The sequence below is a fragment of the Manis javanica genome, chromosome 4 (assembly GCF_040802235.1).
Source record: "Manis javanica isolate MJ-LG chromosome 4, MJ_LKY, whole genome shotgun sequence".
NCBI classification, from domain to species: domain Eukaryota; kingdom Metazoa; phylum Chordata; class Mammalia; order Pholidota; family Manidae; genus Manis; species Manis javanica.
This window is the reverse complement of record NC_133159.1, coordinates 124211890-124234536: the sequence shown is the minus strand read 5'-3', so window position 1 is coordinate 124234536 and position 22647 is coordinate 124211890. Positions and strand designations below refer to the sequence as shown.

The 22647-nt window shown below is 50.8% G+C and overlaps 2 protein-coding genes across 19 annotated transcripts in view; both read right to left on the bottom strand.

Annotated features, from left to right (window-relative positions):
- Positions 1–228: 228 nt before the first annotated feature.
- On the bottom strand, positions 229–7120 carry RCVRN (recoverin). The gene is made up of 3 exons (XM_017658650.3): positions 6634–7120; positions 3540–3651; positions 229–662 (listed from the first exon to the last, which is right to left on the bottom strand). The coding sequence occupies exons 1-3, from the start codon at positions 7012–7014 to the stop codon at positions 547–549; spliced, it is 609 nt and encodes a 202-aa protein (XP_017514139.1). The 5' UTR covers positions 7015–7120; the 3' UTR covers positions 229–546.
- Positions 7121–11282: 4162 nt separating this feature from the next.
- The window catches only part of GAS7 (growth arrest specific 7), a 236842-nt gene continuing 225477 nt past the window's right edge, over positions 11283–22647 (bottom strand). For all 18 annotated transcript variants that reach the window (XM_017658638.3, XM_073234788.1, XM_037026752.2 and 15 more), the window contains 3 exons: positions 19571–19650; positions 18054–18152; positions 11283–17426 (listed from right to left, as the gene is read on the bottom strand). In XM_017658638.3, the coding sequence (XP_017514127.1) occupies positions 17313–17426; positions 18054–18152; positions 19571–19650 (293 nt within the window). In that variant the 3' untranslated portion in view covers positions 11283–17312. The remainder of the gene's footprint in view (positions 17427–18053; positions 18153–19570; positions 19651–22647) is intronic.

Here is a 22647-nt window from a genome sequence, read left to right as displayed (position 1 = left end):
TAGTGTTTGCACATCTCCACAGCAACCTCACCATTTGTAATGGTTTCTTCAAGGTCTGTAGTCCCCTCTGCACCTTGAGCTCAAGTGCAGGGTCTGTCTCCTTCACCACCACAGCCCAGTGCCCACCAGCACCAGGACTATCGCAATGGCAATACATTCCTGTCTTTGAGGCTGAGCTGTCAGAAATCATTTCCTTTTCCAGTTCAAGAATGACCAGCCAGCTGGGTGCTCAACTCCTGTTGCATTTATTGGAACCTGCTTATCCAGCACTCCACAAAGGAGCTTACACAGGCTGTTCCGGACTCCTGTCACCTAATCCTGGGATTACCTTGGAGGCGGGGGCTGTGGGCAGGGGCAGGGGAGGCAGGCATAATGGGAGGGAGTCTAAGGGCAGGGAAGAAGGAACTGGTGGAGTGCTGTTGGGCAGGGAGCCTACTGTAGGCTCAGAAGCCCCTCTCTTGGCCCCAGGTGTGTGTGAGCACATGCATGTGCATGACGGTGTTTGTGTGCATGGTGAGGGGAGGGAGGAGGGCTGAGCAGCTGGTCTCATGGTTTCTTTTCCTTTAGCCTTTCCTTCACTTTTTGAGGCTCAAATTGGATCAGTCGCAGAATTTCCTTATTTGCCAGGGTCCCCTCGATGAACTCTCCCTCTGTAAGTTTATCTGTGCATGGGAAAAAAATACTACAGTCAATTATTAGCTGTCAGATAATATTAGCTGTCTCAAGTAGCAGCAGGACTGACATTGGCCAGCATGCCCAGTACGAATGTATCCATTATGACAATACTGAGTCTCCATGCCCCAAGGGTACCCCCATACCCAACTCCTCCCCAGGACCTCTGGACCTCCCTGTGAACCAGCAGAAGAGGTTCAATGGCCGGCACTGCCAGGATGTATTCTGGTGATGTGTGCCTCTTCAGATTGGTTGATGCCTTTGTCTCGCTGGTTAATAAATATTTTTAATATTACCCTAGGTCTCAAGTCTCAAGTTCAGGGGGCACTTGTGCGGGACTGAGTGAAGCAAACAGAATCTCAGTTGAGAAGCAGGGAACAGCGTCTGCACAGAGAGCAAGGAGTGAAAAGTGAGGGGCCCAATGTGGAGGCAGGGAGGGCCTGGCTGTGGAGAGGTCTCCCTGCCTGTCACCTGGTACACGGGCAACCCCATGGCTCTCCGCTAACAATCCTTCCCCATGCACGTCTGCATCCTGATCTACCTCCCCACGTGGGACCACAGAGAGCATTGCCCCCAACTTCTGTATACTGTTCCATCCAGTTAAATGCATGGTTCTGAGTCTTTCCTTTGTGCCAGAGCCTCAGCGCAGAGGCTCAGGTCTTTGCAGGTGCCAGAGGGCAGGGCATGGCATAGAAGGGAGTAAGATGAAGTTCTGGCCCCAGGAAGCTCTTGGTCTGATGGGGAAGACAGTCCCATGTTGAAAACTTCTAGAATGAGACACTTGCTCCTGAGCATGAGTGCCCACTGGCCTTTCTGCTCATGGTTATGCGCACAGTGCCTGCATGTAATAGATGCTCAACAAAGCGTGGCTGATCTGAATTGAATTTCCACTGGTTTATGTTCAGGGCCTTTGGGCATTCTGAGTCCCTTCTGGGTTAGGCTCCAGGCTGGTTCCCTGAGCAGGTCAGAATGGTGAAATTTGGGCTTTAAAGTCCCCACTGCCCTATCAGCCTCACATAGAGCTTAAAACTCCCACCATCAGTAGTCGATCCTTGTCTCCCAAGGGCCCATGTGAAAACACACGTCCCCGGGGAGAAGCATAACATCAGCCCTCTGCCACCACCGCCTGCTGTGCCATGCACGTGGCTCAGTGTTTAGGTCGGCAGGGAGTAGAAAGGGCAACCAGCACATGACAGGTGTCATGAAGGGGTTAAATAGCCAGAGAGGTGGGGTGCCACAGGGAGGCATCAGAAGCAGCCAGGATCCATGCAAAGAGGAGAAGAAGGCGCTCGAAGGAGAGGTGATGTCAGGGCCAGGACTAGGGTGAGGCAGGTGAGGCGCCTACTCTGCGACATTTCAGTTGTCACCCCCTTTCAGGGCCGCTTGAGCACAGGGCCGGCGCCTGAACATGAGTGCCGCCTTCAATGCACCTTGGCACCCCCTTCCCTCATGCCAGTTCAGGCTCAGTGCCAATGACCCTGTTGCTTCTCAGCTTTCTTCCTGGGCTGCAGATTAGTAAGGCCAGGGTCATCTCCGCCTGTTCTTATTTAATGTCCTGCCCAGGCCTGTCCCCTAGGCCCTGGTCCGACATCACAGAGATCACAAATGGGCCAACCCTGGCCCCTCAGATGTGTTTGAGCCACACAGTGTTTCATCAGCTGAGACACCTCAGATTTTAAAAATATCAATTACTGGCTTCTCTTTTTAAAAAATCAGATGATGAGGTGCTAATGGACTCCATTTCCCCATGAGGCAACGGTTAACTGGAAGTCATCAGACCAGATGTCCACTCTCCACTAACAGCCAGGCCCTGCCCTCAGCAGGGTTACTGTCTACTTGCATGAATTTACAGCCCCTGCCTGACTCCAACTCCCCTACTGTATCCTTCAGACACCAGCACGCAGCAAGCAGCTCAGTTCTGGACCCCATCACTGCTGTCAGTGAAGAACAGTCTCCCCAGCGGCTGCTCCCAGCCAAACACTGGGCTGGGCAAGGTACCATGACAGGCCGGCTCCTGGAAGGAGGGGCCTTGAAGAGGCCCCACAGGCTTTACCAGACGTTCTTAGAATGGCTTTGCAGTCTAAGACTTTTCTCACCTAACCTTCCTTGTGTCTCTGCCCACAGCGGTCTGATCTGCTTTGTAGCCCGATGCTTTCCCAGCCTTCTCTAGATCCCTCCCCATGGCCCCTCCTGGGCCTTTCTGCCAATACATCTCTTTCAATCTAATTTAAATCTAATCCCCATCTGGCATTGCTTCTCTGGGAGCCCAAACAAACTTCATGAAGTAAAACCATGCAAACTGAGATCCCACTTACTTGGACTTGATGCTAATTCAGGCAGACACTGAGCTAAAGTTTGCCCTGTCCTAACATTGCAGAATATATTTTTTAAAGCAAATAAAACAAACCTAAGTATCTAAAAAATGGGCACTTTGCTGAAAAAGAAAATGGTTTGCAATCCCCGTAAACTCTCATTTGCACACAAACTGCGAGTGAGCTATTATCTCTACTTTTTGCTATTCTTTCAGTATGGGCTAGCTCTTATAGCAAAAGATGTTTTTCTTCAAAACCCCTCAGTTTAGAGCTTCCCTCCTCCCCCCTACCCCCAAGAAGCTGAGGCAGCGGTGAGTTTTATAAGCAATGGGGAAATGGCACTTTATCCCATCAGCCGTGTGGGCTCTAGTGCGGTGGCAGAACTGGGCCCTGCAGCCCATTCTCATCCCCCACAAAGGCCCTCCAAACAGCCTGCAGTTCATGATGGGATGAGTACCCTGTCCCGCCTGGGCACTGGACTCAGAAGGATGAGTCTGGTTGGGTCTCTGGGAAATAGTCCATGACTAGAATCAAGGCTATGAAGAGGGAATTCACCATCATCCTTTTTCCCAAAGAATCCCCAGATCTTCTCAGTCCGTTTCTCCGGGGTGTTTTCATCATCTGGTAGGTGCTTCACGTCCTCAGGATTGATCATTTTGAAAATAGCCTGCACCAAAGCCAGAGGAAGAACTCATCAGAAGGAGCCATAGGGGCTGGCAACCCTGGGGAAACAGACACGCTGACCAGGCAGCCTTGATGGCAGAGGTTAACACGCAGATGCCCAGGCCCTGGCCTGCCCCACTGCATCCAAGCTCCTGGAACTGGAGCCCAGGGCATCTGTATTGTTGAGATCCTCAGGAGGGACAGGGAACATGAGGGAGGACAAAAGGCCTTTCCTAGTGATGTGGATGTGTTACTTTTATTTTATAAAGAAATGAAAATAGAAAATTAAAAGCTTTCTGAGGATAACCCCACAGCAGCCCTGAGGTTGCAGTTCAGAATCTGTTACTAGAACCCTACTGTCCCGGAGTTTTGGGATAGCAAACAGGGCTGCTTCTGGGTCCACATGGCCCCTTGGCTGCCCAGCTGGGATGGCTTACGGGAATAGTGGCAATATTTGTTGAGCGGTTAACACGTGACACTTGTCTAAGCATTTTTGCACGTGACTTCACAGCAACCTCATGCGGTGGGTCTTACTGGCTCCACTTCATGTGAGGAAACTGAGGTAACTAACTTGTTAAAAGTCATCCAGCTGGACACAGAAGAGCGGACATTCTAATCCAGACAGTTTAGTTCTAGAACTTCCATACTCGCACCACTTCATTCACCTCCTGGAGTGCCATAGGGAGCATTCCCTGGGCTGGGAAGGGAGCATGGGCCTTCCAAAGGCCTCCCCATGGCGCAGGAAGCCCCTCATTGCCCTTCCGCTCTGGGAAGGGTCCAGGGAGAGGGTTAGCTTTAGGCTCAAGGATCCTCCTCTCACCAATAAAGGAGGCTGATCTGCCAGGTGTGGCAGAGCAGCAAGCGCCCCCCAACCTATGATCGGGCAAAGGGACAAGGTGGTCTTGATGCTCTTCCAGATCCAGGTTACTAGGGCCCCATCAGCTCAGTAACCGCAGGGCTAGCTGGGCAGGGTGCACACTTCGGTGTTGGGCAGGCTTGGGGTGCAGGCAGGTATGTTAGTGACTGGGAGGGCACCTTGGAGACACCGGAAACTCAGTCAGGAAGGGATAGCAATGCCTGGAGGGAAGGTCAACAGCTTCAAGAAGTCCCTTTTCAGCCCGTATGCTACAACAAGAGGAGCAAGGAAGTTAAACCCAGCAGCTAGAGGCAGCGGCCTCGGCTGGCCATGCTCAGAGCCCGGAGGTCACCAGCAACCGAAGGGCAAGTAGCTCCTGAACGCCTCTCTCTGTGCTGAGTGCTGAGCCATGGGAACCATGTGAAGGCCTGACAGCTACACCCTGGGAGTTACTTGGCTGCCTGGCCACTTGTTTCTCACACAAAGGACAGACTGTCAGGGCCTTGGTTAAAAAACTGAGAACAACTGTGGAATCCCCACCCTGGGCCCTGGGAGGTTATATGGTTTTACAAGGCCATACAGCTAGTTGGCAGCGCAGCTGCGATAGAACCTGCTCTGACTCCCAGGCCAGTGACCTTGTGAACAGCAGAGACTTGGCAGACCTTGCACGGCCTCAGCCATGGGTCTGCCCTCCCCTCTCCTCCCCTCCCTCCTTTCCTCTTTCCCTTTCTCCCTCTCCCGCCCTTCCTCCTTTGCCTCAAGAAGCACCACCGGCTTGCAAAGACCTCTGCTGGGCCTGGTATCCTTCAGGTAGTTTCAAGGACGTGGTCCCTGTCCCAGGCCCCCTGCCAGTCCAGGGCAGCTTGCTCTGCAGGTGGGGCCCAGACGCCAGCGAGGTCTCCACATAGTCCTGCCCTTAGTGGGAAGCCCAAGCAGAGTCCACTGAACACAAGCTGGATGCTTGGCTATTTTGTTTACAGTTTCTCCTGTTAAGGATGGGAAAATTGTACAGATGAAAGCAGGTTTCAAATGCTTCAAAGTTATATAAAATATGAAAAACATTGATCCTCTTAACAGGGATGGACTTAGAGAAATAAAGCAAGTGGCATGGGTAGGAGAATTAAAAAAAAGATCAAGTGAGAAGATACTAAATGAAGGGAAATACAAATGGTACAGTAGCAAAAAGATAGAAACATTCTAATTCTCCAAAAATATAGGAATGGTTAAATAACTTTATGGCATTTCCATACAATGGAATTCTAAACAGGTATTAAATATGGTTTTGAAGGACATATCCTGATATGGAAAACATGCATTATCAAATAGTACTGAAAAAAGTATGATAAAAATCACATATGAATATGTTATAGTTCTAAAATTATTCTTAAATATATAGATAAAAGTCTGGAAAGGAATATACCAATATGTTGATGGCATTCTTCTCTGGATGGAATTAAGGGCAATTTTCATTTTCTTTTGCACATAGTTCTAAATGTCATGAGTTACTTATACAGTAAATAAAACTGCTTTCAAGACACCTAAAATATTCACAGCAAATTATCTGATGCTGGGCCCATCTGGGCAGAGAGGAGCCTGGGTGCTGGGAGGCATGGGCCTTAGGGGAGCCTGAGGACCCAGGGGTAAGTCTAGAACACGTGATTAAGTCTGGGAAGCCGAGGCCAGCAGGGTGAAGTCACCAGTTCCATGTTATGAAGACAAGACTGGGAGTCAAATTTCATGTCCCCCAACTTTGGCCTTTTGCTACTGTTTATTTGAAACGTGCGTTTAAAGTTAATTGCGGAAGGATCTGAATATGTGCTGTTAAAGGTTTGGAAGGACATTTTAAAGAAAGAAAGGAAGGTGGGAAGGAAACCAAATAGGTAACTCATGAGAAATACCTGGATTCTTCTTTAGGGGGAAAATGAAATAGAAAAAGCACTCAGCCCTCTATTAATGTCTATTTTGGAGGCACCGCACCCCCATCATGCTTTCAGAGCCACTGAGTCACAAGGGTTGGATCCCCACCCCTCCCTCCAGCCCTGTCCCCAGCTGCGGCCCTCTGTGCAGCCGCCGCAGCAGGGGCCTAATCCCGGGTGATCTCAGGTGCGTGCATAGAAAGCTGACACTGACCGTGACGATCTCCAGCACCTCACTCTTGCTGATGGTCCCGTTGCCATCCACATCGTAGAGGGAGAAGGCCCACTCCAGCTTCTGGTCGGTCTTGCCTGCGGTGGTCATGTGTAGGGCGATGATGTACTCCTGGAAGTCCAGGGACCCGTCGCTGTTGGCATCGAAGCTGCGGAACACGTGCTGGGCATAGGCCTGGGGGTCAGCGTCGGGGAAGAACTTGGCATAGATGCTCTGGAACTCCTGCCGGGTGATGCGCCCACTGGGGCACTCCTTCAGGAAGGACTGGTACCAGGCACACAGTTCTTCCTCTGTGAACTTGGTGCTCAGCTGCAGTTCCTCCAGGATCTCCTTGGACAGGACCCCACTTCTGCTGTTCCCCATGGGTGAGGCAGCGTGGGCCTGGCCGGGCAGTCACCACTGGGTGGGAACGATGTGGTCTCTTGGCTGCCTGCCGGGGTCGGTGTGGCTGGAGACGGCAGGCTGAGATGCTGGGGATTAGGATTTGTGGCTGGTTCACCCCAGTACTTGGGGGAGGGGCCAGAAGCTTGGGGCGGGGGCAAGCTCCCAGAACCCCCCTGAGATTAGGATAAAGAGCTAACAGCAAGTGGTCAATCCATCTCAGCCTTCAAGAGGTCAGAACCTTCAGAGCAGAAGCCTTGGGCCAAGGCCTTCCCCACTGCCCCTCATCCATACTCCCACCCCACCCCAACCCTAGTTCTCTAAGTGCAACCGTCTTGGCTGCCCGTCTTTGCTCTAACTCTAAGGGCCTTGTGGGCAGGGATGTCACTGAGCCCTGTAACACAGGACCCAGCCTGGAGTTCAAATCCTAGCTTTGCAGTTTGCCAGCTGTGTGACCCCAGGCACATTTCTAAACCTCTTTCTCCCTAGAATGGTTTTCTCCTAATCTTTCACTTCCTTCATGGCTTTCCTTAAATGTCACCTCTGGGCAAGGCCTATTCTGACCCCTCTATTACCAAGAGAACACCCTCCCCAAACCATCAGCAGGCCCCAGACTCTTTATCCTGCCTTCTTTTTTCCCCTGGCCCCTACCTCCTGCCTTACTGTTTATTTATTCTGTGTGCTATCTGTGCCTGAGTACTGTCGGAATGAAAGCTTTGTATAGGCAGGGAATTTTCCTGTTGTGTTCCGGGCTGCATCTCCGTGGCCAGAATGGTGTCTGGCAAATTCAGGCCCTCACTGAATATTTCTTGAATGAACTGGCATAATAAAAGTGTCTACCTCCTCATCATTTTGAGGCTGAAATGAGCTACCCTGTGCAGCACACTTAGAGCCTGGCACACAGTAAGTGGTAAATCCTTGTCAGCTTTTGTTATTGGTCATCTACAACTGCCTACAGGGGACAGCAAGTGGAATGAGTGAGTAAAGCAGGTGGAACAAGGAGGCAGTAGGGAGTGGGAAGGCCTGTGTCACGCACAGAAGGGGCTGCCAATGTTCAACTCCATTTGAATGTGGTCACATAAGACTATGGCCCAAGGATACTAGACTTTTCCATTACTCAAGAAAAATGCAAATATCAGATTTTTAGATGCAATTTTCAAGCATTTAAGCATCAAGAGTTCATGCAAAGTTTTCAAAATCATGGTGTGGGTCAAAAAGACATAACCTGTTGCTCAGTTTCAGCCTGCGGGTTGTCAGTTTGCAACCAAGCCCAGTGTCTGCAGCTAGCAGACCATAATAATACATGCCTCCTGAGTGTGTGAGTGGATGAGAGGAGATAAGACACTCCCCAAGAGAAGTCTTCACATCCCAGCAGTCAGCTCAGTTATGAGTATCGGACACAAGGGGAACCCTAGGGAGTATGTATTCTACCTGAGTTCTCATCACCCAAAGGAAAGGTCATCAGTGTCTTGGCTTGGCTGACATAATGCAAGAGGGCAACATGCCTGGAACCCCCAAATTGCCAAATTGGCTGGGAGAGATGTCTCCTCTTTGCTCAGGGCTTGTAACAGTGAAAAATAAACCCCACAACCTCTAGGTAGGTGAATTGGGGTTTGCACCCTGCTTCATAACAGGCTACTGGCAGGGGACAGCAGGACCCCACTGCTGGGAGAAAGCCACTTCCCCAGATGTTGCTTAGGAAAGACCAAGAAATTCAGGCACCTATATGCTGAGTCACTCTACCCGCTGTGGTTCCAGAGTATTTTCAGGAGGCCTGAATGTTAGATATGTATGTGTACTTATTTTTTCCCTTCGGTTTGTGAAAACATACTATTTCTTTATAGGAGGACTTTCTCTTTTTCTAGACTTTCCCTATCCTGTAGCAAGGCATTTGTTCTCCAGAGCAGTCAGAAATAGGACAGCCATGGAACTCAAAAACAAACAAGCAGACACAAAGCGAGGCCAGAGGCTTCCCCCTTGCTTTCCAGCCGGGTGCGGGAGGCGGCTCAAAGGGCCTTCCATGCTGAGGCTGCACATGAGGCGAGGCTGATGTTGGGGAGAAGAAACCCATCACCAAAAGGCATGTCACCTGCCTGGGTCACACGGCTGCTGACCGGGCAAAGCCAGGAGGAAAGCCCGGGTCTGCCAGGCTCCCCATTCAGGGCCCTTTTCACAATATTACAACTGTGTCCTTTCTCCAGGAGGCCCAAGCAGAGCGGACAAGAGGCCCCGGTGCAGGTGAGGAGCAGCCATGGCAGCAGGTAAGGAGACGAGGCCCTGGGTTAACAGGGAGGGCAGCCAGAGCCCCCAGGCTCCTCTGCCCTTTCCAAGGGCAAGGAGGGCAGAGCTGGGACCAGGTGGGAAGCAGCATGGCCCTGTCCACATTCCTCAGGCCGTCTTGCCCAGCAGGGGCCCAGCGGCGGAAGGACCGCTGTGGCTGTGTTGATGCTGCTGAGGAAAAGGTCATGACCTGCAGGCTTGTTTGAAAACCTGCATAAACATCTTCTATCAGAGGGAGAGTTTACACTCCTCAGCCAAACAAGTTGTTGGAGATGATGTGTTGTGAGGGAATTTGTTAAGTCTGAGCCGGGGCTGTAAACTCTCCGGGAACCCCAAAGATGGTGGGGCGGTGGGGGGGAAGGCTCAGTCTCCAGTCCCAAATTCCCAGTTTGTGTCTCCCCCTCCTGGCCTGGCCTTGACTGCAAAAAGCAGGCTCTTCCCAGAGGCTGGCCCCCTCACACCCCAGGCCGGAGCTCTTCCTGACCATTAGCCAGGGCCCAGCCCCCCAGCCCTCACTCCGTTCCTCCACCTTCCCCTGCTGTGTGTGAGTTGAAGGACAAGATGACCCTTGCTACCCTGGCCTGGACCCACGCCTGCACTGAGAGGACAGGGGTTGGGGGAGGGTGGTGGGAGGCAGAGAATGGGAGAGACCGCCCTCCTCTGCTTGGCTTCTCCCATTGTCATGGCAACCCCAGCGGCTCACCCGTGGAAATGAAGCTTCTTGCCCCCTGGCTCAAGCCTCCCGGCAGTTGTAATGTAGGGGAAAGAGCCCTGAACAGGCAGCCTGGCAGACCAGGGCTTTCCTCTGGCTTTGCCACTTGGCAAAGCCCCTCTGCTGGGAATAGCACTCCAGCCTCTTGGTTGCTTGGACTGAAATCCTTGGCACTGTCCTCAGCACCTCTCTCTCTGTCACCACCCGCTCCAAACCATCAAGGTATCTTGGCGCTCCTACCTCGAAAGTTCTTCCAGAACCTGACCATTCTCCTGCCTCCACGGTGACCAGCACCTACAGGCACCATCGTCCCCTGCCCAGCCCTGTTCAGCTTCCCTGTCTGCCTACTCGTGCCCTTATCCCCTAGTCATACAGCAATGAAGTCAGGCTTCTTGGCTCAAACCGACCCGAGTAAAGTCAAAGGCCTTGGATCACGGGCAAAGACCTGCCGAAGCTGCCCCTGCCCACCATCCCTCTGCTCCTACCACACTGGCCTCAGACAAGTAGGTACCCCCAGGTCTTTAGACACTGCCTCTTCTGCCCGGAATGTTCTTCCCCCAGGTACCCGCCAGACTCCCTCCCAGGTCTCTGTGTCTTTGAGCAAAGGCCACTTTCTAGATGAGGCCACCCCAACTACCTTAAGATCCCAACTTACCCACCCTCACCCCTGAAACTACTGATCCCCCTCACCTTGCCCTATTTTTCTTTCTCCCTTACACTTAACACCTACACCCATGCTGTAATTTTGTATGTCTATTGTTTTTGTCTGTCTCTGCTAAAAGCTCCATGAAGGCAGCACTCTTTACAGGTGTGTCCCCAGCACCCAGAGGGGTGTCTGGCATATAATATAGTAGGTGCTCAGTAATTATTGCATGCTTGCATGAGTGAATGAATGGATAGATGAACAAATGAGGAAAGAAACAATAACCAGAAGTCCCTTCTCTTCACAGGGGCGCAGGTCACCAGGGGAGGGGACTGGGACCAAGGTCAAGTTTATAGGTCCAGCAACATGTGCCCATCTGGAAGTCAATGGCCAGGTGCCCTTTGTCCCGCTAAGTCATCAGGAGGAAAATTATCACCAATTCTGGGAGCCTGGGAGGAATGCTGAGACCATTTGTACAAAGGAGAATGTGGCAGCCTTCCAGGAGGGAGGGTCACCCAGTGGGACCCAGTGTCTCTGGACAGTTTATTTTACATGGGATGAATCTAAGCATCTCAAGTGTACACACAGCCAAAGTCAAAAATGACAGCATTTAACTTCCTGAAAATGCTTTATAATAATGCAGAACAATTATATATAGCAAACGCCTTCAAAATTTAAACCCTTTAAACATTTAATTCTTCAGCATTAATACACACAAATGCTATTACAGCGGGGTGGAGAAGGGCAGATTACAGCCCCCAGAGGGATCAGAGTTTCAACAGTGTTACTTATAAATTATAATACATCAATTTTATTTACTGATCTAGGCAGCCAGAGGATGGAAGGATATACAATGTGGAGTAAACACATTCATACCGGGATGAGGAATGCTGGCAGGAGACACAGCTTTTTAACATTAAAAATGTATAAAGTATTTAGCAAAAGTTACAGAAAACAGACCAAATAAGCAAGTTTATTCTGTTAGAAAATTCCACTTCCATAGGGTTTGCTGATGTGCTCATGTCTGTGAAAGAGTTGCCCCCCACCCTACCGCCATCTCCTCCCTAAGGGAAGGAAAGAGATACAAGTTTGGGGCCTCCGTCACCAAGGATAGCTGATGTCCCTTTGAAGGTCTGTCCCTGGGTCCACAGGGCTGCATGGATGCCACAGCTCCTGAGAACCAGTCTCTGTATGTGATGCTGGAAGGGGCATGTCCCCACTTGACAGGTGAGTACACAGGGGTCCTGGGAGGGGTTGTGACAACTTGAGGTTATGGGACAAATGAGACAAAGGAGCAGGGCCAGTCCAGTGCTCTTGCCCTGGAACCATATGCTTTCCCTCCCTGTCCCCATGTCACATCATCCCCATTAGAGCACCCATGTGCCCGGACCCCTTGCATTCCACCACTGCAATCCCATTAGGAATTCCCCTCAAGCAGAAAGGGTCAGTGTCCCCCGAACAGTGCACGGAAAAATCCGAAGGTCCTCACAACCCCTCTCCCTCAGAGGCATCTCCCAGCAAAGGCTTGGAATGGAGCCACACCCCAGAATCAAGGGTTACGGAACATGGAACACTGGTTTCTGTCACCCACCTTCTAACCCAAAGCTACGGCAACAGGAGTTGGGTCCCTCATGTTCAGCAAAGGCCCAACAGAAATAACACTTCCATGGGGGGTGGGGACACAGAGTCCTTCCTGGGAAAACCCAGCCCAGAGCCACCCTGGCGGTGTGGGATTCTGCGGACATGCGCGCGCATTGGGCCCACCTGGAGAGGTACCTAGCTGCCTTCCAGGGCTCACCTGTCACAGAGCAGGGCACGATCACACATGGTCCTTACCTTGGGATCATGCCCAGCCTGCCCTGCTTGAGGTTGGTCCTCTCTCTGCTACCACCAGCCCCACACAGCGGGATGCTGGCAGGGAGAGGCCAGGCTTGGTGTGACCTCCAGCAGAGCCAGGCGCCAGCAATGGAGGCAGCTCTGACTCCATGCCTATCCGGGATCCTTGGAAGTGGACTTCAAAGATCCATGGACAAGACCCAAAGGATAACAACTGTTATGCTTGCTTTAGGGGTCCTGGGAGGAACTACCTCCTCCTCTCGGCAGCTCAGTTCTGAGACTCTTAGTAAGAGCTCCATTTGCATCTAAGCAGAGAAGTACCAGGGTATCCCTCTCCCGAGGACACTAGACTATACCATGCCCTGCTGTGCTGATGAGACCCAGATTAGGCATGACCCTGTGCATAGGGCACAAAACTGGAAATGAGATGGGGAGTAAATGGAGTAGCTGGAGGAGGCCCAAGCGACCACCTAGAACAAATACTTTGTTTGCAGATGAAGCAGCAGAGAACTAAGAAAGGGTGGTAATGGGCCCACGGCCAGCCCCCTGCTTTCTCATCCACACTAGACCCACCCACCTTCCACACCCACTAATGCTCGATAAGTGCCAAAGCCCTTCCACACTGAAGTGAAGGCCCCCAGGAGGCCGTGCCTGCTGGTCAGACACAAGCTTCAGGCATCAGGGCACAGAAGTGGGAGGCAACTGAGACCCCACTTGTCCCTCCCTACAATCCCCGGCAGCTCTCTGCATTGCCAAAACCCTAAAATGGACCAAAAAAGGCAAGTGTGAGCCCAAGACCCACTCGTGGGCACAGCTGGCATTTGGAGGTGGCAGCTTGGGAGCCGAAAGCAGCAGCAGGCTGGAAATAGCTGTGCAAAAAAGCTAACGACCCCGGGTCAGGAACTTCCGGAGCAAACTGCTCACTTTAAAAGCAAGGAAGCAGCGGGATACACCCATGCAATGGGGCACTCTTGGCAATGCGAGGGACTGAACTACTGACACACACAACATGGGTGACTCAAAAACAGCAAGCCGAGAGAAGCCAGACTCAAAGACTACACCATTGTGAGCCCATTTACATAACATTCTAGAAAAGGCAAAAACAATGGGGGCAGAGAACAATCAGTGGTTGCCAGGGGCTGGGGATGGGAGGAGCGGATTGACTACAGTGTAGCCTGAGGGAATGTTCTGGAGAGATGGAAATATTATGTTGACTTTGGTGGTTACATGCTCATCAAAATTCACTGAGCCATACACTTGAAAGGGTAAATTTTACTGTTTGTCCATAACCCCCAGTACTATATGTCAAATACTTCAATAAACCTGGGGTGGGGGGGAGGCAATCAGCTTGTAGGGGTGGGAAGGATTATGGGAATTGGATGGTGTGTAAGTAAGCAGGCTGTGAAAGGTGCCCCACTTAACATTCCTGAAGAGCTTTCCATACCTACATAAAGCCAGCAGGTTTGCAGAATCCTGTTTAAACTCTCCTTCTCAAGGCCACTCACAGCTGGAAGTAAAAGCACTTAAATAAGCCAAGGTCTTTGACATCCTTTGAATTTTATGGCTTTTCCAAGAAGGAACTTGGGCTCAGCCAAGAATTTTATGCACCCATCCACTAATCTAATAATTGATTGGTTTTCACAAAGGGAATAGAAACAAACCCCTGGTTCATGAATGTAGGCACTCTTTCTGTTGGCTTCACTCATTAACCAGCCCTGATGAGAAGTGCCTCCCCTGGCAGAAATCCTCCCCCAGCCAACAGGCACTGGGTGGACATAGTCAGGAGGCCCAAGGTGGCCACAGCAGACCCTCAGCACAGCTGTCCCTACAGCTCAGATGGCCAGTGCTTTGCAACGCTGATGAAAAGCAATTGAAAAAAATGGAGCGGAATAAGAGGCTTTCCCTGAAGGTTGTCATAGCTACCAACCCACTATGAACACTATTCATCTTACAGCTAATATTTCAAAAAAATCAGGTTTTCACAGACAAAATTAAGTGCATCCATGTCTTCCAGGTAGAGGCAGCTGGTGGAAAGGGCTCACCTGTTTTCAGAAACAGCCACTTGCATGTGCTCAAGAATCACCTAGCCTCACTCTGAGTAAATCCAGCCAAATTCTCTTACAAACACCAAAATCTAAAGAAAAAAAACAACAACCTGGGTGGAGGGCAGATCTGAAGTACACTTTTAGATATTCATCTTTATCTTGATTTCACCCAGAAGGGGAGCCATGAATAAGAACAGGAGGCCTGGACTCTCCACTCCAGCCCTGCACCCCATTCAGGGTGTTCATTCCACAGTACTCACTGGCCACCCTTGGGCTTCACTCTTCCTCTTTATAAAGCAAGGAGAGTTATTTAGAGTCGGATGCAGGCTGTGAGGGTTTAGTGACTGGGTGATTAAACTCTTGCTGTCTTACCTTCCACCCAGTGGGTAAATGCGACAAGGCCATTTAAATTGTCATTACAGGCTCCCAGCGGGTGACATGTGCAAGGGGTGCGATATCCTCGCTCTCCAGGAAAGTCTAAACATCCCCGTCTACATGGAGAATAGTGGGGCCCCGGGAGATTGCCTGTCTCATATGCAGCTACATATGCCTGGCTTATCCCACGTATCTGCTGAATAAGCAAACGAATGAGTGAATGATTGAATGCACATCAGCATGACACACAGTATCTCTGAAAACATAAATCCTGCAGAGTACCTGTAGGTGAATGCCAAGGTTACCGACCTGCAAGACCCCTGACAGAAACAAAGTAAGAGACCATGGGCTTCCCTGACAACAGGGCCTCATCTTGTTCCCAGATTTTAGCGCATCGCTCGGCCTTAGCTAAATGCTTGATGAATGAATAAACGAAGAGAAAAAAAGCAGGTGAAGAGGTGAATGAGACTGAGGTGAAGGTCTCAGGGGGGGCAAGAATGACTTCAGAAAATAGACTTGTTCACACTGGTCCAACTTGGGCTACTCTGGAAGAGACAAGAGAGCTCCCTCTGTCCCAGGGAGAAGCAGGCGACTGGAATCCTCTGGTGGAGGTAAGGGAACAGACTCCATGAGCCACACCACACTCAGAGTATCTGTGTTGGTAACAAGGCTGTTGGCTCTCAATGTCTGAAAATCATCCACAAGTTAGTTTACTAAAGCCCCAAAGCAACTACTACTAGTGCCCAGTTTTACCACAAAGCCAAGAAGTAATACCCTAAAATCAGTAGCTGGTGTCACGGCCTAACCCTAGTTCCAGAAGGATTGGTTCTCCAGGCCAGGAACAGATCCATCCCAACAGCCTTCACGCTGACCTTTTTGGGTGGGTGTTTCAGTAAGAAAAGTGACAATGTTCAGTTTGCTTTAGAATATTCAGTATTTTTCTACTATAAACTATGACAGCCATTCTGACTCAGTGAAAGGTCAAGAGATTCAAGATGAATAATCAGTTCCCAGAGTGAGAGAAAGACCAGTGGCTGCGCTCTTAGAATTATGACCTTGTGGGAGATGTGTAGGTCCCATAAACCCAAAGTAATCAATGGGAAAGATTAACTAAGAAAATGGGTTCTCGGGGTGTGGGTTCCAGCTAGAATCTGCCCCTTACGAGCTGTATGAACTCCTTCAGGGCCTTTTTCTTCTTCAGTCCCCTTAAGCTGATTCTCAAGATTTAACAACGGTGGAGAATGTGTCTGCTCTGGTTGTATAAAAGGACAAAGTGATGAGTGAGGACCCAGGGGTAGGGCTAAATGCTTCCCAAGTCACACTCAGGCCAGGCCTTCCCAGGAACGGCGAGGAGGGCAAAGGGGAAGGTGGCATCAGCACCAAGCAGGCTCCATGCAGGACTCTGGAACGTGCCGGAGTTGCCAAGGCAGTGTGACACTGCCTGTACAGTGCCTGCCGGTGAGACAGCGCCATACAGAGCGGTCTCAACCGCCCTCCACCCCACGCACACAACAGCAGGTGGAGCCATTTAGGGGAATGACAAAGACTTGCCCCAACCTGTCTCCCACAAGGGACTGACGCAGCCCCTAGCCCCACTAAGAGCCTGGTAGGGGGCAGAGGTGGGAGGAAGCAGCAGAGAGTTGGGTAGACCGGGGGTTTCCAGAGAGGAGATGTTACAGAGGATGCCTGGTCGAATAGGTAACACAATTCAATGCTCCAACTTGGGGCTAATTTGCTGAATGAGGTAGTTCCATCCTGACCTCCCCAGGCAGGGTCAGTCTGGGAAGACAGGCCTTCCTCCCAAGATACCCGATGATGCAAAGTAGCAGAGAAGGGCCAGGACGCAGGAGCCCAGAATGCAATGGGAAGAAGAAAGAGGGAGGGCTGCAAAGGATTCTGGGTGCAGGCTGTTGAACAGAAGGCTGCCTTTTCTCCACGACTCTCATCCTGACATTGGCTGGCAGACAGAAACCTCCTTCCCCTGACCCTTGAAGCCCTGGAGACAAGGGGGCAGCTGAAGGAAGGGCTATGGGCTTCCAGGGGCACAAGTGTGACACGGCTGGCTCCAGGGGGCAGATGACCCCTGTGGTGCTCGGCAGGGACCACAAAGTTCGAGCGTCAGTCTGTTCTCATTATGGCAAGTACAGCGCAGGAGTTGGGGGCCTCAGCCTCAGAGACATGGGCAGGGCTGTGGACCTGTCTTCCTAGTCGGGAACACTGGGGAGCTCCCAGAGGGCCGTGCAGGCCGCCCTTCTGGAATCACCAGCTCAGTGGACCAGGAGAATGGGTGTGAGGACAGCTCCACTCGGCATCACAGCGGGAGCCGCCCCTTCCTCTCTCTGGGACCCCCAGCCCGTCCTCGGCAGGACCCCCGGGCACATGTGCCCAGCTAGATCTCCATGTCCACAGGGCGGATGTTGCCTGTCTTGTGCTCTCTGACCCACAGCTCCCTGTCTTTGGCTGGGTCCACTTTCCGAAGCAGTTGGTCCACAGGTTCGACTGTCTGCAATAGACAGGGGAGGGAGCACAGTCAGAGATGGCCACCGAGCCAGGGCGCTGCCTCTGAGCCAGTCAGGGCAGCCTCTCCTGGGGGCTGTGGGGTCCTGGGGGAGGCCCCTGTGGGGGCAGACATGCAAGGAGCCTAGCGCTCTCATCTCCAGTCACTGGGTACACCTCCCCCACAGACCTCAGGGCTGAGGCTGGGCGACCCAAAGGCTCCAGGTTGGTAACCTCCTCCTTTTGTCCTCACGTTTAACACCCAAGAAAAGGTCAAATGGAACTTTAGCTTTAGATACTTTGGATATTTCTAGGTTTTTTTTTCCTTTGGTAAGAAATGTGCCAGAGGAGGCAGTAAGGGCTTCAGCTGCTTTAAGTGCCATAGGTTTCTTTCTCCTCAGAGTAACAGTTCATGCACATTCCTACTTCATGCACTGGGATGGATTCCCGTGGGCATCCAGGATAACCTGCAGGTCCATCCCAAGGGGCCACCCAAAGGCCTGGCACCTGCCCACTGCCAACCTTCAGGACATATTCATTTGTAGCAGCCACTTAACCTGCCACAGCACACTGCCAGGTGGCCCTGGGTCCCCCCGGGGTCCTGCTGGCCTCCGCCTGGGGGTGGGGAACTCACACTTTGGTTGAACATGTCTGTCTCGTGCCGCAGCTGTGTGTACTGGCACAGATGTTGCCGGATCATCTCCACCCTCTCCACCTCTAGCCGCTCCAGCTCCTGCCCCAGGAAGAGAGCCGAGATCTCAGAGCATGTCCCCTCAGCTTGGGGACCTTGCCACCATGCAGGTCCCAGTCCACCCTACACGCCTGCTTAGAGCTGATCCCACCTGCCCCTGGGGCTGAACTCACCCAGCCAGTATCTAGGGGTGAAGGTCAGGCTGATGATGATACAGCAACTGCTACTTTCTGAATCCTGCTCTGCCAGGGGGCACTAAGAGCTTTATGTGTATTACTTATTGTCCTCATAATGCATTTAAGAGGTAAGTTCTGTTCTTACCGGCATTTACCAAAGGAATACGCCTAGAGAGGTAAAGCACTTGCTAAAGTGATGGGATTATGAGAGAAGCAGGGTCTGAGCCAGGGTCTGTTGTGCTTTTCACTGTGATTCTGCACCAGTGCAGCCAGCCATTCCCCAGTGGGGTGGAGAAGTGGGACACAGAAAGCCTGAGGGGAGGGAGACAGGGGGTGCTGGGAGAGGGGTGGCCATTGTCAAAGGGAAGAGAGGGAAGAGTTTTTCCTTTGGTTTCTAGATGGTTCCACATCTTTGGAATGTAGGGGATCAGCTTGCTATTTTGTGCACAACTGGGTCATGGCCCAGGAGATTAACTAGGGGGGGGCGGGTAGGGAGGTATGAGGAAGCAGGGTGCTCAATTAGGAGATTAACCAGGAGAAAAACTAGGTCACTGTCCCTGGAGGAGGCCTCTAATCTGCTCTGGGGGGCTGACACCTGGGGAAGATACCGGCAAAAGGTCAGTCCTGTGGCGGGTGGATGAGGGTGGCTTTGGGCCGTGGGACAATGCGAGAAGCACCTGGCATGATGCCTCCTTTCTCATCCAGCCCAGTGGCCCAAGTGCCAACCACACTTCACTGTCCAGCCAAGCAGGTGCTGACTGAGGAGACACCGCCCTCTTATAAGAAATACTCAGGAAGGCAAGAAAAGGGGTCTGCTGCCTGCTCCCAGGCCCTGCAGTCAGCCCCCCCATTACTCTTGCACAGCTACCTCAACCCTGCCCATTTATGTGCCTTGTAAGGATCCCCTGGTCTCTGACCAGCAGCTCTCCTGGGGGTGCAGTGAGGAGGGTCACACTTCCTATAATGTGGCTATTTGTCCTAAAGGCATCACTACTCATTCAGTTGGGGGCATCCCCAGTTGACACTGACCCCTCAGGGGACAGTCAAGGGGGACAGAGCAAGACTCAACCTTGCTCAGGTTTGGCTAGGAAGAGCCACAGCAAGGATTTGAATACACACAGATGGGGCCCCAAGTTGAGATCTTCACCCCAACACCAGAGTGAGCCAAATGCCCATCCCTACAGTGCCCTCCGCCCTGTCGACGGCATGCCTGCCAGCATCCACTTAGGGCGTCCTGAGCCCCAGGCCCTGCACTGACCTGCTTACACATCTCTCATCACTCACCAATGTCGTGGTCACCATCTCTTCAAACCACTTGGACTGGGCCTGGTTGTAGAGGTCCACACAGCGCATGAGATCATCTCCTGGAAAAAACCACCAGCCACCATCACACTCTGTCCAGTCCTTTCCATGGCTGCTCTCTCCCACCTGTGCCCCCTAGTCATGCCCTCCCCTTTCCCTGGAGTCATGGAGGCCACTGGGAAGTGGAGGGAGGGGGACAGAGCAATGGGAAGGGGCCATTACCAGGAGACCAGCCTCAGAGTGTCCATCTGACCTTGACCCTGGACCCTAAGAATTTAGGAATGGGATTTCTCAGCCTGTGTGCATGTCCGGGGGGTTACTCCTAGGACCCCCACCCAACCCTATCACGAGTCCAAGAAACACTTCCTTCTCTAAAGATGGCAGCTTCATTTCACATCAAGAATCCTTCTTTAAAATACATGTCACAAGTGACCTGATACTAGTTAGAGTTAAAGGAGAGATGTCTGCAGATCCTGTGTGTGTGTGTGTGTGTGTGTGTGTGTGTGTGTGTGTGTGTGTGCGTGCACATGCGTGTATGAACACATCAGGATATCATTCTGAAACACAGAAGAATGTTTCTGATAGTTTATGACTCACCTGCATGCAGTAATGGTATAAAAACATGCCCTGGAGTGCTACACACCACCCCAGGATAGTGATTATATTGGGAAACAAAAGGGTGGGAGGGAACTGAGCTCCTTTTATAGTATTTTATTTCATAAAAGAGATCTAAAGCAAACTGTAATCTTGATGGCTAATATATTTCCTGTAACCATATATACACTTGAAACATTTGTAATTAGAAAGAATACAAACTGTAAAATAATGAGACATTATTGAGCATACCAGCTCCCGCCTGAAAACCTTGTTACACAAAACAATTCCAGGCCCAGAAGCACCAGTAGGCCCTGGCAGCTTGCTATCCTGGCACATACCTGAGACCCACTGAAACAGAACCTACATTTTCACAAAATCCTCAGGTTCTCTACATGCACATCGCAGTCAGAGAAGCAACATGCGAGCACACAGCTTGGTCTGAATGTGGCTGGCTTCCTGATCACAGGGTTCTAGAGAGTGGAAGGTGTCAAGGACCTTGCTCATGAAGGGAAGAACCCATGAGCCAACCCAAAGCTAACTGATTCACATTTTAAATCCAGTAATTTGAGCAGATTCAAAGTTACTCCTATGAAAACGTCACCCATGCTCATGTGTATTCCAAAATGAAAGTGACAGGTATGTCCACATGACGCAGGGCCGAGCTCAATCTCCCCTCTGGTGAACTGTGCCGTGAACCATGAGCTGGGAGATGAGCCATGAGTGGCAGAACCCAAATCAAGGGCTGTGTTCATGTTGCTCTCGGTCCAACTCAAAGGACTGGGCCATCGGTCCAAAAAAGGATTGAACTGGAGGGAAGAAAGTGGATGCCTTTCTGCAAATGCATTCCCACCACAAGCCTGTGCCTGACCAAGAATGGGTCAGCCTGTCACCCCGTGAATGTGCAGTATGAAGATTCCCGCAAAGCAAAACAGAAGGAACAAAACAGCATTAGACTCACAGACACTGAGAAGTGACTAGCGGTTACCAAGGGGGAGGGAGGAGAGTGGGCAGGGGTGGGGAGGGGCACTGCTGGACCACTGTAATGTACATTTGGTAAAATAAAGAAAACTTCCAAAGCCCTATTTGTCAATCCTGATCTTGAGAACCTGCATTGGGAACTTCTGCAACATCAGGAAATAAAGTAAATAAGGGCATGCCTCTTTTTGCACAGCCCAAGGGTTTGAAATCAGACCCTCTGAACAGTAGGAGTTAAGGGACATGGATACTGGAACCAGAATAGCTGAGCTGTCACATCGGCTCTGCTGCTTACTCACTGCGAGATCTTGGACAAGTCAATGAACCTGCCTGTGCCTCAGTCTCCTCAGCTGTAAAATGGGGATAATAATGGTCCTTTCACAGAGTCGTGGTGAAGATTAAATTAGTCAATATGCAGAATGTGCTCAGAATGGATGCTAGTATGGAGTTGGCCAGGTAGGATGACAGAAGGAACAAGACCCTGAGGACCCCAATGCCTTCCCTTCCCGCAGCCTTGGCAAACTTGGAAGAGGGCAAGGTAAGGGCACAGAAGAAAAGCAAAGCTGGCATTTCCTGGGTGACAGGCTGTCCAACAGAGTGATGACAAGCAGAGACTTTGGAATAAGAGAAGATAGGATTTCTGGGCCACAGCACTGCCTGACTGCGGCCTTGGGAAGGCCCCTCATGCTGTCTGTCTCCACCTTGGCGTGCGCCTTGCATCTGCCCATGAAAGGATATGAAAATACCTCCCTACAGGAGGACTGTGGAGAAGAGAAGGATCTAAGGCAGGGAGCCTGGTGCTGGGCACACAGAAAGGGCTTTAAAAAAGCAGTGGTTTTCGGAATGAGGTCCAAGGACCAGCCCCTGTCATCATAGAGTAATTCCTAACTGCAGGATAAGAGACTATTATCTGATGGCCACGAATATAACGGGAAGCAAATAGCAAAAGACTAGAAAGTTCAGTAACAGAGCCCTAGTGGCTGAAAATTTAAACGTTTTCTTTTAAATTTATCTCAAAGGGTGGGATTGAAATACAAACAGCAAAACATCTAGAACATGAGATAATTGAAAATGCTGCAAATCTGAACTTAAGGAATATGGTTAGGAGCAGGGATGTGAGCAGAAATAAATGTCTGGTGGGTTGAATACTTAGTTTTTTTTAAACCTGAAGCCAAAAAAAGTAAGGAAAAAAGTATTTAAAAAATAATCTCGAAGAAGGGAAGTCCTCCTAAGTCAGTCATCAAACCTAGAACTCATAACGGCAAAGACTTATATAAAAAACACCCCAAACAAACAAACAAACAAAAACACAAGAAATAAAGTACCCCAACCCCCACCAAAAAAAAGGAGGAAAAGACAAACAACAAAATTAAAAGATAAATGACAACCTGGGAAAAATATCTGCAATTCAAATGACAAAAGGTTAATTTCCTAACATAGAAATAATCCATAACAATCAATCAATAAGAAAAAGGCCAGCTACTTGA

Coding starts and splice junctions, on each gene's coding strand:
- RCVRN (XM_017658650.3), bottom strand. CDS start 7,014: ATGGGGAACAGCAGAAGTGGGGTCCTGTCCAAGGAGATCCTGGAGGAA. Junction 3,652..6,633: donor AGGTGCTGGAGATCGTCACG/GTCAGTGTCAGC, acceptor GCTTTGGTGCAG/GCTATTTTCAAAATGATCAA. Junction 663..3,539: donor CTTTGGGAAAAAGGATGATG/GTGAATTCCCTC, acceptor TCCCATGCACAG/ATAAACTTACAGAGGGAGAG.